This window comes from Macrobrachium nipponense, chromosome 6, assembly GCF_015104395.2.
Source record: "Macrobrachium nipponense isolate FS-2020 chromosome 6, ASM1510439v2, whole genome shotgun sequence".
NCBI lineage: Eukaryota > Metazoa > Arthropoda > Malacostraca > Decapoda > Palaemonidae > Macrobrachium > Macrobrachium nipponense.
The window spans coordinates 33,581,960-33,601,221 of NC_061108.1; the positions used below are offsets into that span (position 1 = coordinate 33,581,960).

The following is a 19,262-nucleotide window of genomic DNA, read 5'->3' on the forward strand; positions in this document are numbered from 1 at the left end:
AATTCCCCACACACACAACACACACACACACACACACACACACACACACACACACACACACACTATGTGTATTCTTGGCATTAAATGATCTTGGCCATTTCAAAGTAAATCATCAAAGTATGTAAAATAATAAAGAAGTGATTTCTGGTTCAACGAAAATCACTGCTTAGGTTGCTTTAAATGTGAGGACCACGAGGAGTTGTAGTCCATTGAGTCTGGAGAATTTAGATTGTCAAGTAGTTCTCTAATAATAATAATAATAATAATAATAATAATAATAATAATAATAATAATAATAATAATAATAATAATAATAATAATAATAATAATAATAATAATAATAATAAATATATGTATTACGAGCATTCTTTATTGATAAGGGTAAAGGAAGAGTTATACCAGATTGATTATATACAACAATTTTTAAACGACGAACAGACTGTGCAATGTAGAATGCTCATATAGAACACTGAATCCTCAGATTACGCAAGTAGCGAATGTTGAACTGTGACAACAATACCTATAAAGTGGTTTGATTAATAACTAAAACATTCATACATACATGAATAATATATAAGATTGATTTCTGTTACCAAAATTTCCTTCTTTGTATAAGTCAGTCTGTATTTGGCTAGTCATATAAAAGACTAAGCATCAAATGACCATCATAGTTCATTGATATCCTTTCTATGTAGCCAATCAATCATCTGGTTTTGAAGAAATTAAGGTTAGGCTAATCTTTGAAGAGCACGGCATAAAGGACGCATCATGTTATAATTAACCCCCAGGGTTACGAGAGGTAACTTTCATGAATACTAAATGTTGGAAACCCATTATTTTGAATTTTTTCGTAACCTTTTTATTGAATTTTCTAAAGAACATATTTATCATCATCTTTTCCCATCGTTTATTCCAACAATATTAATGTTCATGATACATTTATAATAAGTCATTGTATTCTGGCATATTTGGCACTGCTGAAGTAGTTCAAATGTAAGAAGAGCAGGAAATTCTTGTTTTACTGCGTATTGTTGAATACTGAGGCTCCAGGTAAAGCCTATGAACTTGGTTTTTCTCGTTTATTCTCGACAATATTCTGAAGTACATGAAATGCCTTTCAGTTTAAGTGAATTTGTGCAGTTGCCCGGGAATTGTAGGTATATTATTCTCTGCCAGTGTTATCCACTTCCGCCATGTGTGATATTCAACCTCCAGAGGAATGTAGTAGCTAAATTCATGTAGCCTTCCTCCAAATTTTTTCTTCTCACATATACCATACACATATACCATTTTTATAAATCACTGTTAGCTGTGAAACCTGAGGCCCCATTGATGGGACCTATCCTATATTCCCACTGGTATTTGATATTTCAGTGCTTATTTGGTCTTTGAACCATGTAACGTGGTCTACACTCTATGTTTTCTTGTATGACAGATTATAGCTGTTTCGGCTTTATGTCCCTGTGAATATTTACATGTGCTGTAACTTGTTTTTCGAATTGGCTCAATATCTTCTACTATATTTTTCAAATTCATTTATAAAAACGTCAAGCTAGCAAGTGCCCTCGTCTTCAGTTCCAGAAGCTCTTGTTACACGCCATTTGTGCGGTGTTAATGACATGTGCTACCACTTCGCCCTCCTGTTGTTAGCACTTAATATTTGATCTGCATGTTTTGGATTTTGCGTCTTCTGCGTGTGAGATTGGTTGTTTTGGTCCCCTGTGTTTTTCACGTGTGGCTGTTTTATTTATACACACCAAGCTCATTATGTATGACTTCCGCTCAGGTTTGTCGCTCCAGTTTTTTCCTATCAAAAACGTTCATCCAATTAATGTGAAATATAATACTGTAAGGAGTACTCTACTTCATGTATTACTGCATATATTTGCCTTTTAAGATAGATAATGAACCATCGCCTCTGGTGTCTCCTACATACTTATCTGCCTTAAAGTTGTTTTCGGCTAAAAACGTTTTGTATGAGAGGGTCCATAATGGTGGCCTCGGCTTGTCACCTCCTTGAGCTACAGTTTATGAATTTGTTGTATCGTACTTTATTGCTGATGTACCTACCTCTTTCTTCCACGCTGCCGTTAGACCAGGATGATGCTTCATATGCCTTAATATAATTTTAAACATTTGCCAGATTGTCATCTTATGAAGTCCACCAATGGCATTAGATCTCTTTAAATGGCACCTGGCCGTTAGGAAGAATTGCAGGTTTAGGAAACCTTTGTCCAGTATTATATGCTATTCAGGAAAAAAATAGAGTCAAACCGCCCCTTGTATTTTCAAATTATTCTTGAGTGCCTGTGTACTCCTCACAATAAATCACGTCGACAATGCTTTTTTGATATGAAATGTTTCTGCAATGAAGGTGGCCATCTAGCAGGGAATGCGGTGCTGCTTTTGAATCCAGATTTCTGGTTCGTGCAGCAGAAGGTAGTTTTCCTTCCGTCACGTTTTCAGGAAGGAATTTGTAGAGCGGTTTACTCATTTTTCCAGCTGTGGCAAAGAAACGAAGGGCCAGTCACTTTTGCATCCTTTTTGTGGTAATATGAAGCATACCAAAACCAGTACATAGATGATGTTTGGCGTCGGATGGTTGTATAGAACTTTATCTTTTCAACTTTATATAAAACATTCTAATGTAGCTGTTAATGCGGATGTGCAATTCATTACAAGTTATAGATATGTGCCACATCAAAGAAAGATTGTCTTTTGCGCTAAATAGAGATATGGTCCATTAGAGATTCTGACAAAATGATTTGACATGTTGCTCTTCTGTGCAATCATTCCTATTTCATTTTTCAGGTTAAACGCTAGCCATAGTGAAGACTCTGTTACGAAAGAATCTTCAGACGCCATATTTACTAAGAAAAATTCAGACGGTAAGAAACTGTTCAATATTGTTATAGTACTTTGTGTATTTTTACAGCTATGGTAGATAAGACAAGTGTTGTCCATTTGGTAGGTGTTGATTTTACGTGAGATTTTACCCATAACATTTTTAAGAAATGTCACTGCGAGGAGATTAAAACATCACTTGCAAATATTAACATTTCGCGTGTTGGCATGAGATAAGCGATGATGAGTGTTAAAGCGAATTTTCCCCCTCTTAGTGTGGATTCAGTAGAATTTCTGACGAACTAAACATTGACTTGACGGAACTGAAATGATTAAAAGCACCAGCAGAAATTTTATCCTACATTTTAAGTAATCTTTTATATGTTGCAGCAAGCTTTCTATTGGAGGCTGTTAATGACATGTTTTATCAGTGTCAAAGAAATTTTATTTCTTCATTGATGTCCATGCTGTCAGAATAATATTGCAAAAAATTCCGTCGTGAATTATTATTATTATTTTTTGTAGTATTTTTTTTTAATTAGATACTTGTACTTTCAGGTTTTCTAAGAGACTGATGTCCTTTGTGTTGTACTATATGTAAATTTCTGTGTATGGATATTGCTTACGTTATCGGGTTTTTAGGTTTTTCTGTTGAATCTATTACTCACTGTGTTACTTAGATTTAAACATTTTTTTCTCATCATAATATAAAACACTTCAATTCAACATATTTTTCTAACCTCAGGGAAGTTGTATGGAATATAATGGGTAAATTTTCAGTTTAGTTTGAGTATCCTTTTAACTCCGTCAGCCTACTTTTGCTAACAAACGAAACTGTATAGTTTATTACCAGAGTGACTGCTTTTGCCGCATAGATTACCTTCTTTAATGATAGGAAAGTCGAGTGGATGCTCCGGGGATATAAAGTTGTGGGAGAAGCTCCGAAGGACTTGAAAGATAGGCCTTGGCTAACCTATGAAATGTTATGCAACTTAACAGCATTGGGTAACTAAGTTAATAACCTGTGGAGAAAACATAGCCCAGGACTTTAAGTGAGGAAGTAATGTTTGAAATAGCAAAAGTGTTTTTCTTTAATAGTTTTGATAACAGTAAATGAAATATTTAGCTACCATGTTTGTTTTAGTTAGTGATACGTACATGGTATTAGAGCTAGACATTTGGGTACAAGTATAACCCTTATTTAAGAATTATGTTGTGTGTTCGGACTTGTCTATAATTTTGGGGGAGTTTAGTATTAATGGAGATGCGACATAATCGTGACTTGAAGTTGCAAATTATGGATAACATTTTACTTGGAAAGTTAGATATCCGTTGAACATTCTCGGTGATCAATTATACTTCTTGTCCCTAGTTAACAGAAAGCCTGCTGAATGAGATGTACTTCTCGAATTATAGTAGTAATGTCATTTCTGAGTTAGGTTCGCATTGATATTGGATGGACTGGAAAAGTGATCGGTTTCTGTAAAAGTCCTCTTAGCTGCTCATGGTGAGGAGCTCGTGTTTTTTCAGTAGGATGCTTATTTTTAGTAAATGAAGACCCTAATTAAAAAGCAGTTATCTTTACATTGTTAGCAATTGTCTTTAGCCAAACAGTGCAGTATATAGTTAACAATAAGTATAATACATTAAAATAAAATAAAAAATCTTGTGCTCTTATAAAGAGAGCAAATTTTCTTTGAAGTCTGAGATCAAGATAATTGACTGACTTACACTTTACCATTAGACTGTGTCCATTCTGCAGGTTAACAAATCAGTGGGAAGAGTATGGTTTGTATCTCCCGGGGTTTGCCAGTTTTATTTAGCACTGTGTTAATTTAGATCCAATCGACTATGCTGCAGAAATATTTTAGAATCAGAGATATCCACATCCATAGAGAGTAACCAAGCTTGAGCTATTTTTTTTCCCATGTTCATCAGCAACATAGGAAGAGTCTTAAACTGTGTGCTTTTGGAGTTTGCCAAATCACTGTTCATTTTGCTATTTTTTATTTTGCCTGACACAAGCAGAGACAAAGTGTTGCACACTTGGTCCTGTATTATGCTTTAGCTGTAACAATAATTGATCCGACTGTTACCACCATAACACGACTCTTTTTCATTTATATCTTCTAATTACCATTGCGTCTATTCCATTTTTCCTTATCCTTTTCCCCTCTCTTTCTGAAAGCTGGTAGCTCGCCTGACATTCCCTGTTCCTCATATTCTCCTCATGAGGTCATCATATATTAGCAGTGTAATTATCAATATTACAAAAACAATCATCAACAAAGTAAAATCCAATTTGTGAACAATAAAGCAGGAATTAACAATTAAGGTAGATGAACGAATATATGCGCACAAAAACTCCCAGGTAAATAAGAAAACCTTAACCGATGGTGTATGATATGATGCTTTTAGAATAATTTTTCAGCAACTATAAGACTGCCATGCAAACCATTCTTAGTGTTACAGTAAATGGAAAAACTATTACTGAGCAGTTTGATCTCATGACACCTTTTTAAAATCTACGTTGATATAAAAGTTTCATTCATTTAATTAATAGCAACATCTGAGAGTATTTTCATGAAAGTCCAAGTACAGTAGCCATGTAAGTTTCACATAGAATTATAGGATTAAATCATATTAGGTATCTTAAAATGTTTATCTTTAAATGTAAAACAATTAAACTCTGCTAATATATGATGCTTTAAAATTTTTGATGTCATGAAACAGAATTTGATATTTTCTTCCAGGAGGATGCAAAATGCAAAACTAGTGTAGTAATTACGATTTTCCTCCCTAGGTAGAGCCGGATCATACAAAAGCTACTTTTATTGACTATATGTACAGTTGTAGTTCCCTTTACATCAGTAAAAAAAATCTTAGTTTTGTATTGTGTAAGTAAACCAATGGCTACATTTATAAATATTAGTAGAAAAAGAGAAAGTGACGGAAGTGTTGGAAGTTTATTAATGGAAATGCTTTCAGAAAACCGTGCTAGTACAAGATAGTGGAAAGTAGACACCGCATTGCTAAAAACTCCTATTTTGTGATGTGAAGTTCATGACCATGTTTTCTTCTTATTTTCACAAACTGCATTAATAATGGTTGATTATCATTTACATAAAAGTTAGCATACCAAGCATATTCTTGAGTTAATTGTAGTTATATATTTTTATAATCAACTGACAACATATGACTAGAAAGACGCTGTAAGCTGTAAGTCAGTAAAGAAGTGATTAAGCCCAACGAGACATTTTACCACCTTCAGTCCGCCTGAGGCTCGCAGCATCACTCCTCACTCCAACCGCAGTGTTCAGTGAAGCTGGCACACCTACGAGTACAGGTGTTTCTCCAGTAGACCAAGAAACAGTTCAGTTTCCAGTTGCGCTGGCAAATCTCCTCCAAAAGGAATTTGGAGGGCCACCTCCCTCACCCAGGGGATGCAGATCACTCTCAAGAGGTCAGCCAAGATATTTAAACAATAATCTTATTGGATTCACCTCCATTGCACTGCATATATTTTGATGTCTGCCAGTTTCTCATCTGCTACACAGCACCAGGTTGTCAGCACACTGCCTTTCCTCCTTAGCCAAGAAACACATTTTTATGCGTAAATGCACATCTCTCGCTCTGCTTCAGACTCTGCTCTTGTGGAATGCAGTATCAACTTCCGGAGAGTGACTGTATTCTCTATTTTTGTTTAGCAGTGACTTTGAATTTTGATGACACTTTTTCTATGAAACTTGGGTAAAGGAAAAGTGCATGACTCTCTTGATATGAAAGACGGAGAAGACCCTGAAATATTAAGATGAAGTGTAGAAGTAGAATATTACATTGGCAAAGTAGAAAACACAGAGCACATGACGATTAGTGAAACGTTAAAATACTGATTAACAGAGTAGAATGTATATCTTGTAGGAAAAACAACTTGTACAAAAAAAATTAATATTTAACATTTTGTAAAAGCCACTTGAAAAATAGGCATGCAGTTGTACATGAATGTAATCAGCCATTGCTATATTCGTAATGGCATAAGCAAAGTGCGTTGGTAAGTATCAAGAAGACTGTAGATATCTTTATTTTTTTGTAACCTAAGGAAGACCACTTAAAAGTTTTATTAAACCTACTAGTAACATGTATTACAAGTAATGTCACTGATAATTGTAGCGTTGGTAATATCAGAATAGCTGTAGATATCTTTATTTTTTTGTAACCTAAGGAAGACCACTTAAAAGTTTTATTAAACCTACTAGTAACATGTATTACAAGTAATGTCACTGATATTGTAGCTTGTATATAGAGAAGTATTTTGTCAAGCACAATGTACATTGCACATTTCTTACAAGTATATGCAGTAATATCTTTCATAATTCTTGTACAGTACAGTATGCTGATTTGCATGTTTCGACTACAGATCCCAACAGAACAGTTTGCCTAGTCGAAATCAGTGAATTGTAGTTGGTAAGCGAAGAGATTATTTTGTGAGGTTAGGATACTGCTCCTACTTTGAGGACGTTATTGCTGTATGCTGCAACTTTGAGAACCTAAAATTATGCTGTAAGCCTTTTCTTTCTACGCTGCGAACACAAGGATATTAGGGATCATTACATGTAACTTTTGAAAGGTAGGAACAGTGTATTTTTGGCATTTAAAGCCTTTCAACATTCATCGAGACGAAAGGTAAATCCTGATAACTGACTAGTGATACACTTTCTGCCAGGAGCTTCATAGTAATTAGATTTACCAGTCATCGTGTGTCCGGGTGAAGCATTTTTATTTTGGAATTTGGGAATTATTGTCTGGACCATGCCAACACATTTGTTGTCCATTTTTTCGTTGCTGTGCGTAATAGGAATAACATCATGAACCTTGGTTTATTGACTAATAGTAATCTGAAGGGGACATGTCTTGAATTTGTGAAATATTATTAGTATGTGAATAATAGTTTGTGTTACTGATTGAACATGATCAGTTTTGAAAACAATCAAAATCATATTTTACAAATGGTTGAAGAACAGCAAAATATAACTGGTATCTTTAGATCTCCTGATATGTCTCGTCCATATAGTCATTGAATGAGTGATGATTGCTGCTGATGCAGTTTTTGAAGCTATAAACAGGTGACCAGCTCTGGAAACAGAAAAAAATTGGCGTTGGGTCTAGAGATAGCAAAGACAAAAGAACTACTTAAGATATCATAGGTCTCTGAAGAGGCCAAGTGGACCTCCATGACAACCAGTAATTGAAACATTCCTCAGGTACATCATCTTGACCTAAAGGTTATGTCCCAGGGTCCCCTGCAGTTTAAAAGATTCACTGTTGGCAAAGGCAGTAATATGATGAGTGACCTATGTTCATCATGTCGAAGGTGGGTTCTCGAATAACGAGTGTCTTTAATCCAGTAAGAAAATTTTTGTTTAATTTTTCATTGGAATAATGTTGAAATATTTTAGATATGTGCTTATCAGCACATTATTTGCTCTATAACTGCTGAAAATCCGCCAGAGGGGTCAGAACGAAGCAGTAAATATTAGGGGGTTAATATTTTCTCGGACTGTAAACACTGGAATGATATCATCATCAATGATGCCTGTGCAAGTATTCTTAATGAGTAATGAAAAAATCCTCTTGGTCAGAAGATACATAATTCATGGACTTGGCTTCAGATAAGTTAAATAAGTTTGACTGAGGGATATGTTGCAAGTTACTTGGAAACAGAAAGAGACTTGCTTGTAATGAATTTATGGGACTAGTTCTTTTTAAATTGCGATGGAAAGAAGGCTTGTACTGGGCACAGTGAATCGTGAAGTGGTTGTTCCTTATAGCTATCCACATTGTAAAGAATTTTATTTGTAAATTACGTAAATCCAGTTAGAATAAGTAGTTAGGTTGGAATAGTTGAATACAAACAGAATGAAATGAGTGATGAAGACAAATGTCTTGGTGTAAGAACCAGGTTTGTGGAGGTTCTCAATGGAAGGATATCGATTGATGACGTTCTTTAAACAGATAATGTTCTTGTGAAACAGTGGGCACATCTGTGCTTGTTTCATTATGGAACTGCTACTGGCTCCTTTTAGTGGCCGCTACCTCTTGACGTAGCCCTTATTGTAAGTGCCTCTTTTGCCGTAATTTAATTATCACCTGTTATTATGTATATTTTTTTTCATTCCTATCCATTGGTTACTGCACTTTTTCTCCTTGGGCTCTTTTTTTAATGTTTCTCTGTGTTCTTTAGTTCTATAGCATAGCAATATGCATTATGTTAGGCAGTCTTCTTGGGGTGTTTAATAGGCAGCTGCAGGCTGATTGATCTTGACTTCCATACCGTTTTTTTTTTTTTTTTTTTTTAGCTTTTGGGCCGAGACATTTAAAAAGAAAGGGCCTTTAGGACGAATTGGCATCATTTTGATCTGACTTAGGGACTTGCAGAAACTAGTAACCCTCATGAGTAATAGTTTATCCCCTGGTCCATTGAATGTTGCAAATGTACATTCTCATTGTCTTTGTAATTAATTTTCATTTTAATTCAGAGCAAAAAAATTAGTATTTTTGCATGCAGTTAGACTATGCTAACTGTACTATGTAAACGAGGATTATTATTGATTAAGTTACTAGGATAAAGCTAGGACTTCCTACTGAGTATTTCAGTAGAAAACTTTGACCAAAGGGATCATCAGGGTACTGAATCTCCTGATAAAATCGAAAAACTGTTAGCAATGTGTGTGTTATAAATCAGATCATTTTTATTCAAAGTATTATTATTAGGTTATTTGACAGGAAGCTTTTCAATATTGTAAACGAATTTAATATGCTTAATACTGTCCAAAAGTTATATGTGCATTTAAGATACCCATTTGATTTTGTTCATAATACAGTATATTTCCTGTTCACAAAACTTTCTCAAGTTGATATAATGCGCTTTCTTCTGGGAAGTATCAGAGAATAATGGAAGTCTTACACATGTATTTCTGATAAAATGTTTCCTTAATAAGGCTTCTTTTTCTTACTGCTTATATTCACTCAGGCACCAATGCAATTTTTCTTTTTCAGCTTACACGCGCAGAACACACACTGTCTGATACCATGTTCTCAGCAATTTTTATAGATAATATTGTGTGGTTCGTTACGAAGCAAGAAATGCGAGCGGTTTTTTTTTCTTTCTTTTTTACACGTTCCTTGAGTTTCGTTTTCTTAGATTTCCTTTCTTTTTTAGATGAAGATGACGATCAACCGCGAGTGCTTCAGCTAACTAACCAACACAAAGGCGCAATCAGAGCGATACGAAAGGTAAGGTAACCTCGGGATGCCCCGTCTGATGTTGTTATATGAGCAAAATTTTGTCCAGTAAAAAATGTAGGATATTGATTTACGTGGGTGAAACCTTTGCCCAGTGTGTCTACAAGATTTAGGTAGCCAATGAATATCAAATGTTATCTGATACAGAAACATGTGTCAAAATTTATGAAAGTTTTGTTGAAGTTATCTGATTCTTTTAACAGGTACCTAAGGTGTTTTCTAAGGCTGTATTTACATACTTCACATATACTCAAGACAAAATTCATGACAGTAATACTTACACTGTTCTATGACTGAAGGATAAAAAGATTATTGGGTTATATTTCTGAGATAATGCATACATTTCTAATATTTCTATGTGCCTATGCACTGGTTGAAAGTTTTTAAACACGGTTTTACTGTATACCTGTATACCTGTAAATATTTTGTTTAACTTGTTAGACAGGGAAACTGTGATGGTGCTTTTACAGACAGTGTAACGAAATGTTGTAAAATTATATAATATATATGTAATATATATATATAACCCAATCCTTTACATTTCATGCTAACAACCTGTTACAAATTGTATTCATTTTGATGTATATTTTATTGCATAAATAAGTGTTCATTCATAGGTAATTGGTTTTGCATGACTCCTGAACTGATATCTGTTATATTGAAAGGAAGAAGTTTTTTCAGTAGCTCTTGTGTGTTTTTAGATTTATTCCCTTATTTCCATATCCCCTTAGATTTCATCGTCATTAATTCAACCAGATTGTTTTTTAGGAAAGTTCAGACCCTTTTCTGTGTTATCACTGGGTTTTTTCATGTTGCTCTTTATATTACTGTTGATTTTGCATGCGAGTATAGTGTTTATGATGAGAATGAATCTTGTCTGTTTGAAGTGTAAAATTGGAAGGGAGGATGCGCAATCAAAAATTATACTTTCAGTTACTTTTCAGTAACTCAGCTTGAAAACTCTGATTTAGACAGAAGTACTTTTTTCCTTTCAGGGCTACTTGAATTTGCATTCATTCATTTCAGGCAGCAGTATAGTTTATTAAGAATGAGTAATTTCTTTTAGTGACAGAATTTTAGGTTTGACAGTTACAGGATTAGAGCTAAAAGTGCTTACCATGAAAATTAGAGTCGCAGGTATATGTAGGTTGCTCTGTGCACTTTCTTTATGAGACCATAAGAGGAGTTGGTTGTTTTGACCGTAAGATGATATACACTTGAATAGTATAATGATCTTTCGAAAAAAGCGTTAAAATACCTTTAAGCTAGGCTTGTGTGAGTTTTGTAAACTGAGCTTTAAATACCGAGATCTTTTCTGGCATTTATTTCTCATTCTCTGAATTCCTGTAGTCTTATTGTTGAAACTCCCCCACACTGTTTTCTGGTAACATTGAGCTCTGTAAGTATACACTTCAAATGATGAATTGCCACTAGTATTTAGTCGGTAAAGTCTATATATTATTTAATATGCACTGGACGATTTACTACTGTATTATGTAGTCGGTAAGGCGTGTATATGACAATAGTTGTTTGACAACCCTTCCAATGTGTGTAGATCAGAACCATCAAAGTCATTCACATTTAGGAATCAAGTGAGGAAAAAATATTTTGAGAAAATATTCTGGGAGCAAAGTTTGGGACGAAGGCTGTCATTCTTCTCTGGATAATTAGATCCAGAAATTATGGAAACCAGTTACTGTAGCAGCATATGTATTTTAGAGCCTAAAAGGACAGAAGGTTTAAATTGGTAGGTTTTCCCAGAAGGAGTTGCCGATTAATGCTTTACACACTATCTGCTGGGATACATCTGAACCAGTGTGTGTGACTAAGTTTTATTCTTGTTTGTCAGCCCGTTTTAAAAGTCTGAAATCATTCGCCGTTATTCTGATTATATTTTAACCTACTGATATACACTTCTACACAAATTTGCACCACAATATATTGCTTACACTTTATGGTGCTGTTAGTTAGATTCAGAAATAGTTTTACGAAAGAAAATAGATTAGCTTTAAGGGAAAGGTTATGCTTAGTCTACCTTGTGTTAGGTTACTTATGGTGCATGTTGTTGTAGAGTTAAATAGAGTATGTCATCATTACTAGCCTCCTGAAATAGAACTTGTATTTTTACTATTATAAGGCTAGCTGAAATGTTTATAATTTCTATTTTTATATTTTTGGGGGTATTTTAATAACATAAAAGGACCAGTCTCCATTTCAGATGGTTCTTTGTTAGCATACACAGAGGTTCGGCAATTATTTTGCCCTTTTTGTCCTGATTGTTCATTATTGAATGAGATTTAACACGATAAATGGCATACAGACGTCATACAACACTTATTCAATTAAATACATTTGATTTTATATAGCCTCGAAACAATATATGATGTGCGTTGTAAATTACTTGTGCTTAAGTTTACGAGACCTGTTAGTGTGGGAGAAGGGTAGTAGTCATTATACGAGTGCAATTGAATTATATTTTCCTGTCATAAAAACAGTATTTGTTTCGTCTTAACCCTCAGTTGTCAAAGTCACTTTCTATTGTTGTTCAGTTTGTTATACCTCACTCAGTATTAACGTTTCTTTGTTATGATTATGTATATATATTAAATATATAATATATTATAATAATTATATATTATATATATATTATGATTATATATATATATATATTATATTATATATATATTATATTATATATATAATATAGTTATATCTATATAGTTATATATATATATCTTATATGATATTATATATATATATATATATATAAATTTTATTAATATATATATATATATATATATATATAATATATGTTTTTTTTTTTTTTTTTTTTTTTTTTTTTATATAAAAACCCCGTACCCCAATGCCCTTGTAAAGTGGGTGGTATTTTTCCGAGTGTAGAAGAGCTTCGTCTGCGTTAACAATGTTTACTTAGCAAACAGGTTGAATCTGATGATCATCAGTGTCATTGTTAATCAAGCAAACTCGGTAGTTATGTCATGTAAATTGGCACCCAGGGGTCTTATTTGTGTTTCCTCAACGCCAAGTAGTGCTGCTTTCTTTTACTTTTCGTCCGTCTCCTTCTCTCTTTCCTACTAAGCTCCTCAACCATTTCAGCTTTTTCTCTCGCCTGATGTCGCCCCTTATTTAAACATGGAGGCCCTTGGTCGTCTTTGAGTGCAATTATGATAACGAGACCAAAGCAGATTGACTCAGTTATATATGGAAGGGGAATCATTGCGTTTCTTTGCTACCGTTTGCTTAATGGAAGTTTACTTCATGATGTGTGTCATCACACCTTGAAGAATTGACTATAATGTCTTAATGACTCATAAATAATGTATTCCTCCGAAATGCTTATATTACAAAGACTGGAATACTATATAGAAAAATTTCCTGCATTGAATTGCAAGGCCTGCATATAAGTGCATTCTGGAATAAGTGCCACTAGCTATGATTATTGTTCCAGTGAATCCTGCGCTCTACTTTCACGGGCAAGTGTCAGACTAAAGACTGAGTGATGCACTGTGCTTTCAGACTTACAGTTCTGTAGGTTAGTTACAATGGTTGGTCTTTGCAACTTTGTTTATTTAAAGATTCATAAGTTATGAAAGGAAAGAAGGAATCCTTAGGAAGGAAGACACTGTGCTTTACATTTTGCCCCGTAACTTGAATAAAAATATTTTTCCCCCTCGGATAGTAAAAGAATGCATGAACCCATTAAATGTAAAAGCATTATGTTTTACAAGATAGGTTCATTCGTAATTTGTTTTCCATAACTGTAATAACAACTAATGTTACGTTAGATTTTTAGGACCGCCATGTTGGAGTGAGAGAGGAGAGAGAGAGAGAGAGAGAGAGAGAGAGAGAGAGAGAGAGAGAGAGAGAGAATTGCACATGTTCACCTTGTTTTTTAAAGTATTGAACAGAAAATAAAAGAGCATTTCTTGCATTCCAAAAAAATTATTAGTCCCTGGATTCGATGTATTTACTTAAGGAGGATTGAGTGAATATGAACATATTTTGAGGCTTCTTTATTATGTTGTCATAATAATTAGGGTGCCCTGTAATGTCATTAAGAACTGTTAAACAAATTAAACATGGTTTGTGAAGCAAGTTACGTCCTGGTATTTTTGTATGTCATTATTTAGGCATTTCAAAAGAAAGGAGGACAATGGTTTGTAATTTCAATATATCTGTTGGAGTTATGTTTATTTTTGTGTAATGTCTGTGTTTCTTTTCTCTGGAGTATTAAGTTAATCCCGCCTGTCTCTGAATCCAACTAACTGTCTCACTTCCTGGGAATAGATCAAATATTTTGTGGCCCGCCGAAAGTTTAAGGAAGCGCTGAAGCCGTATGACGTTAAGGACGTGATTGAGCAGTATTCAGCAGGGCACGTCGATCTCCTGTCCCGCGTCAAAACCCTGCAGGGGAGGTACTCGAAGTGGCCTGCAACCAACAAATATGTCACTGTTTTTTCCACTCTTAACTCTGTGTGTATACACCATTAGGCATACAAGATAAACTGCATTCTAATGTACTTAGCAAAGCAACCTCAGGTTTCTTTGCTGATGCCTAGAATTAATCCCACTTTACTATTGTTACAGTTGCAGAAATAGCCTGTGTGTCCGCTTTGCTTGATGATGATGATGATAATGAGTGATTTTAGCCTTCTAGATGTGTCAAATATCTTCTAGGACTGCTTATTTTTCTACCTTGTGTCAAACCAGTGACTTGCATCTCTAGTATTTAAGGATTCGTGGGAAATGATGTTCATATAGTATAGTGTTGTGCTTTGCGTTATTATTATAATAGTAAATGTGTTTCCTCTTATTTTGGGAGAAATATCTTACTCTACGCTTTATTAAAGTCTTCTTTTACTAGAAAGTCCTTAGCTTTTAGGAACTGTACTTTGTATTTTGTTGATTCTGCTTTATCGATGACCCCATGATCCTATTGTTTGCATGATATTCTATGACAGTGGTTCTTAACCTTTTTATTTCCACGCCCCCTCTAAGAGTTGGCCCTTCCCTCCACGCCCCCCTTGTATCTGTGAAGAACATTCCCTCCCATATTTAAAGGAAAATAGTAAAAAAAGAGAAAGAGGGGGATTTCAAGAGACAGGGAGGTAGGGAGAGAATAACCAATATAATTAGAGAATTTTTTATTTTTCCTAGGGGGTCGCACCCCCAGGTTGAGAACCACTGTTCTATGATATTAACTATACTGGCTATACTTACGATTTTATCCAATTTTCCACTTCAACCCCTGAAATTAGAACTAATTTCGTGCAGTGTAATTTGAATGTGATGAGGAGAAACAAGTTATTCAAAAGATTTTTAAGGAGGACTAGGAGAGCATTCAAATCATTTTTACAGCGATAGAATGAATTGGGTAAATGCATGTTTTTTCCCACTATTTTAGGTGTGCAATGTCAGCTGGTAGTTGTATTTGAAATACAGTATGTATATGTAAAGCAAAATCAGTCTCTTGAAATTGAGAATTAGTGGATATTTTTTGCTTGTTAGAGAGGGGTTTATAATATGCATTGAATAAGTAGGGGATATGTAAATGTAAGTACCACTTAGTCAAAATGCCTCTCATAGTACAATAGTTGGGATATAAACTAGAGTTTGTTTTGTGAAGAACAATTTAGGAAATACTAAAGGATACTTGCCACTTAATTTTTTTTCTAAAATGCATTGGTTTTACTTTATCATCATCCAGCTCATATGGTCTCTTTCAACCTAACTGACCGACTACTTTTCTTTTCGAGGTACGATTTGCACCCCTTTGTTGAAGAATGATATATTGTTTGGGTCTCCACTGTTGGAGTTTAGAAATGTGAAGTAGAGGTCTTTTTTTGTATAGTATAATAATAATAATGGGAAGAAGGACTGATCAAAGTAGACGACGGCCCAGAAATATACAGAGACAGGGAAATGACAAACAGAACAGAGAAATGGCACAACAAACCAATGCACGGAAGAGTACATGAGACAGACTAAAGAACTGGCCAGCGATGAAACGTGGCGATGGCTACAGAAGGGAGAACTTATGAAGGAAACTGAAGGAATGCTAACTGTGGCACTAGACCAGGCCCTAAGAGCCAGATATGTCCAAAGAACGATAGATGGGAATAACATGTCGCCCATATGCAGGAAGTGTAATATGAGAAACGAGACCATAAACAACATAGCAAGCGAATATCCGGCACTTGCGCAGAACCAGTACAAAAAGAGGCAAGATTCAGTGGCAAAAGCCCTCCACTGGAGCCTGTGCAAGAAACACCAGCTTGCAGTAATAAGTGGTACGAACACCAACCTGAAGGAGTGATGGAAAACAATCAAGCAAAGATCCTCTGGACTATGGTATCAGAACAAATGGGTGATACGTACCAGTAGACCAGACGTGACGTTGATTGACAAAATCAAGAAGAAAGTATCACTCATTGATGTCGCAATACCTTGGGACACCAAAGAGAGCGAAAAGACTGATAAGTATCAGGACCTGAAAACAGAAATAAGAAGGATATGTGATATGCCAGTGGGATGACTGTGATAGACCAAAAAAAAAAATAATAATAATAATTGATAAGTATTAAGACCAAAAAATAGATGCCTGAAAAGGAACCTGGAAAAACCAGATGGCGAAGTAGCTCCATGATTCATGCAGAAGAGTGTGCTACTAGAAACTGCGCACATAGTGAGAAAAGTAATGAACTCCTCATGAGGCATGATTTAACCCGGAACCCCACACCATAAAAACCACCCAGTCGAATTGGATGATTGTGATAGACCAAAAGAAAAAAAACAATGATTATAATAATAATAATAATAATAATAATAATAATAATAATAATAATAATAATAGGATATAGTTGACTATACAACACATTTCATACTTTTCATAACTGTGCTAATTTCCTCAAGAACTATTTCAAATCAATCTCTGCGAACATCTTTGAATGGTCCATACTGTCCCACTAATGGTTTAATCATTCCTCTAAGAATGTTAAGAGATCAGAATTTGTCTTAAGACTTTGAAGTGACGTGGTTGGAAATTGACAGGCAAACGAAGTATCTCAGAAATGGCCAGAATCTTGTATCATAGAACATAAAAACAACTAATGAAGAAGTTAACCCTCTCGGTGAGTAGGACTTTGTAAGTCCTTTCTATCCCAGAACCTGACCGGTCCTAAGTGATATTTCATGTTGTACGTTATCTGAAATGTTCCTTTTCAACCTATGAAACTCAATTTGGTGTTATTTTAAAGCAGAATATTTTTAATTTTTTGTAATATGTTAAAAAACCGAAAACAGTAATACAGAAGGTCAAAATATTATTACTCACCAAAATTGGTACATCAGTGACCTTGGGATTAGATTTGGATGACTAAATCTGTATGTCATCAGTGATCCAAAGAGTTAAGTTATCCTGATTCCTTTCGAGATGTGAAGGAGACCTGTGGTAGAGGTGTGAAGCCACTGTAACCAAGAAACTGACTACATAGACTGGAGACTCCCATTATCTGTAGCTGTCGTTTCCATTGCTTAAATGATTGCAACTTGAAACTGACTAACCGATGCAAAAAATTATTTTTGAAGATCAAATGCTAAACTTATTGCAAATTTGTACATCAGATGTTTTAGGTAGATACTGTGTATAATTTATAAATAAATATAAGCTGAGGAAAGTATCAGAATTATGGAAAATTAATGTACAAGCGAATGGCCTTATAACTAGAGCCCTGACTCTTTCCTTGTCATTAGATATTTTCTACGATTTCCATCTATCATGGACAAATAGTCTCTAATTCCATTCTACAAGTTACGACAATATGTACATCAGCTACATGTTGTTCTTATAGTCAGTTATTGATATAAATGAAAGTTTTCTCGACTACAACTGACCGTTGTTAGACTTGTCATAGTTTACTTTGACAAATTTAGTAATAGTTGACCTAAAGTTACAGGATCCTTCGGTAGCTTTTGTAGCCATCTGCAGTTGTGGGTTCGCTTTGGCTATATTGAGATGTATTATCGTAACATTGTGAGAATAGATGTTTTAGGAAGGAGGAATTCACACTGACTGCTGCCTGCAGTTAGAGTGAGCGCATACCATACTATTTTCACATCAAGTTGGAGATTGAAAAGTTTGAGGGATATTAAGATGACTTCACGGTTAGTTATGATTAATCGTTTTTGGGGACACCCAGAGCTGCAGTATGAATACAGTAGATGTTAAATTACTGACTCCAGCTGACTGGAAAAACTAATATTTTCTGATCACCCGACAAAGATGGTGGTTCTGGTACTCATTTACTTTGCTCCAGATGTTCAGTTTGGCAATGGGTCATATTGAGATTTAAATTTAGATGTTCAGGTCTTCCTCTAGATGTGACTGATCGAAACTGAGACCAGTTATCCATGCCTGTCATCATCTCAATCTGAAGTTGTCAGGTGTGAATGGGTATTGAGCACCATCATCAGACAGATGCCACAGTGAATAAAGACTGTGACACTTCTGGTCGAGTATACCCATAGCATGACATGCTACACTTACACAGAAATAACAAAACTCGTCTTTGACATCTTCCAATTAGATCTGGGTAGTTCCCAAAGGCATATCTATTTATTCATAGATTTGATGTTATACTGATAGACGATAATATAAGAACTGTGATGCTCTTATTTCGTTCCTTTGAAGTTTTGAGTTATAATTCTTGATTTTCAAAGCCTCCAGATCCAATTAATCATTTCAACTTTTATTGTTAAGGTTATCTTTTGACGTTGATCTCCTATTATGGCAGGTTGGTTTCTTTTCAGTCTGAATCTGTCATTGTTCAGCTCCCAGTGGAATTTTTTATTTCTTTTGACCTCTAATGACAACAGCCAAATTTGAGGACCCATCTTTACTGCTAATTCCTCATGTTGGAATTATGTCTAATTTTTCTGGAAGTCCTGTGAATGCTACAGTGTTCCCGCCTTGTGCGCACCTTTTCTGTAGAAGAGATATCATGCCTGGAGGAACTTTCTCTTGAAATACTTTGTTGCAAAGATCTTTTGCTACATGGTGGATGACTGATAAAGCAAACTAAATTGCAGTGGCTTTA

General features: G+C 34.9%; 1 protein-coding gene across 1 annotated transcript in view; it reads left to right on the forward strand.

Annotated features, from left to right (window-relative positions):
* The window catches only part of LOC135216422 (potassium voltage-gated channel subfamily KQT member 1-like), a 691,013-nt gene that overhangs the window by 537,837 nt on the left and 133,914 nt on the right, over window positions 1–19,262 (forward strand). The window contains exons 11-13 of the mRNA XM_064251767.1: window positions 2,812–2,888; window positions 10,064–10,137; window positions 14,455–14,582. Of these exons, the coding sequence (XP_064107837.1) occupies window positions 2,812–2,888; window positions 10,064–10,137; window positions 14,455–14,582 (279 nt within the window). The remainder of the gene's footprint in view (window positions 1–2,811; window positions 2,889–10,063; window positions 10,138–14,454; window positions 14,583–19,262) is intronic.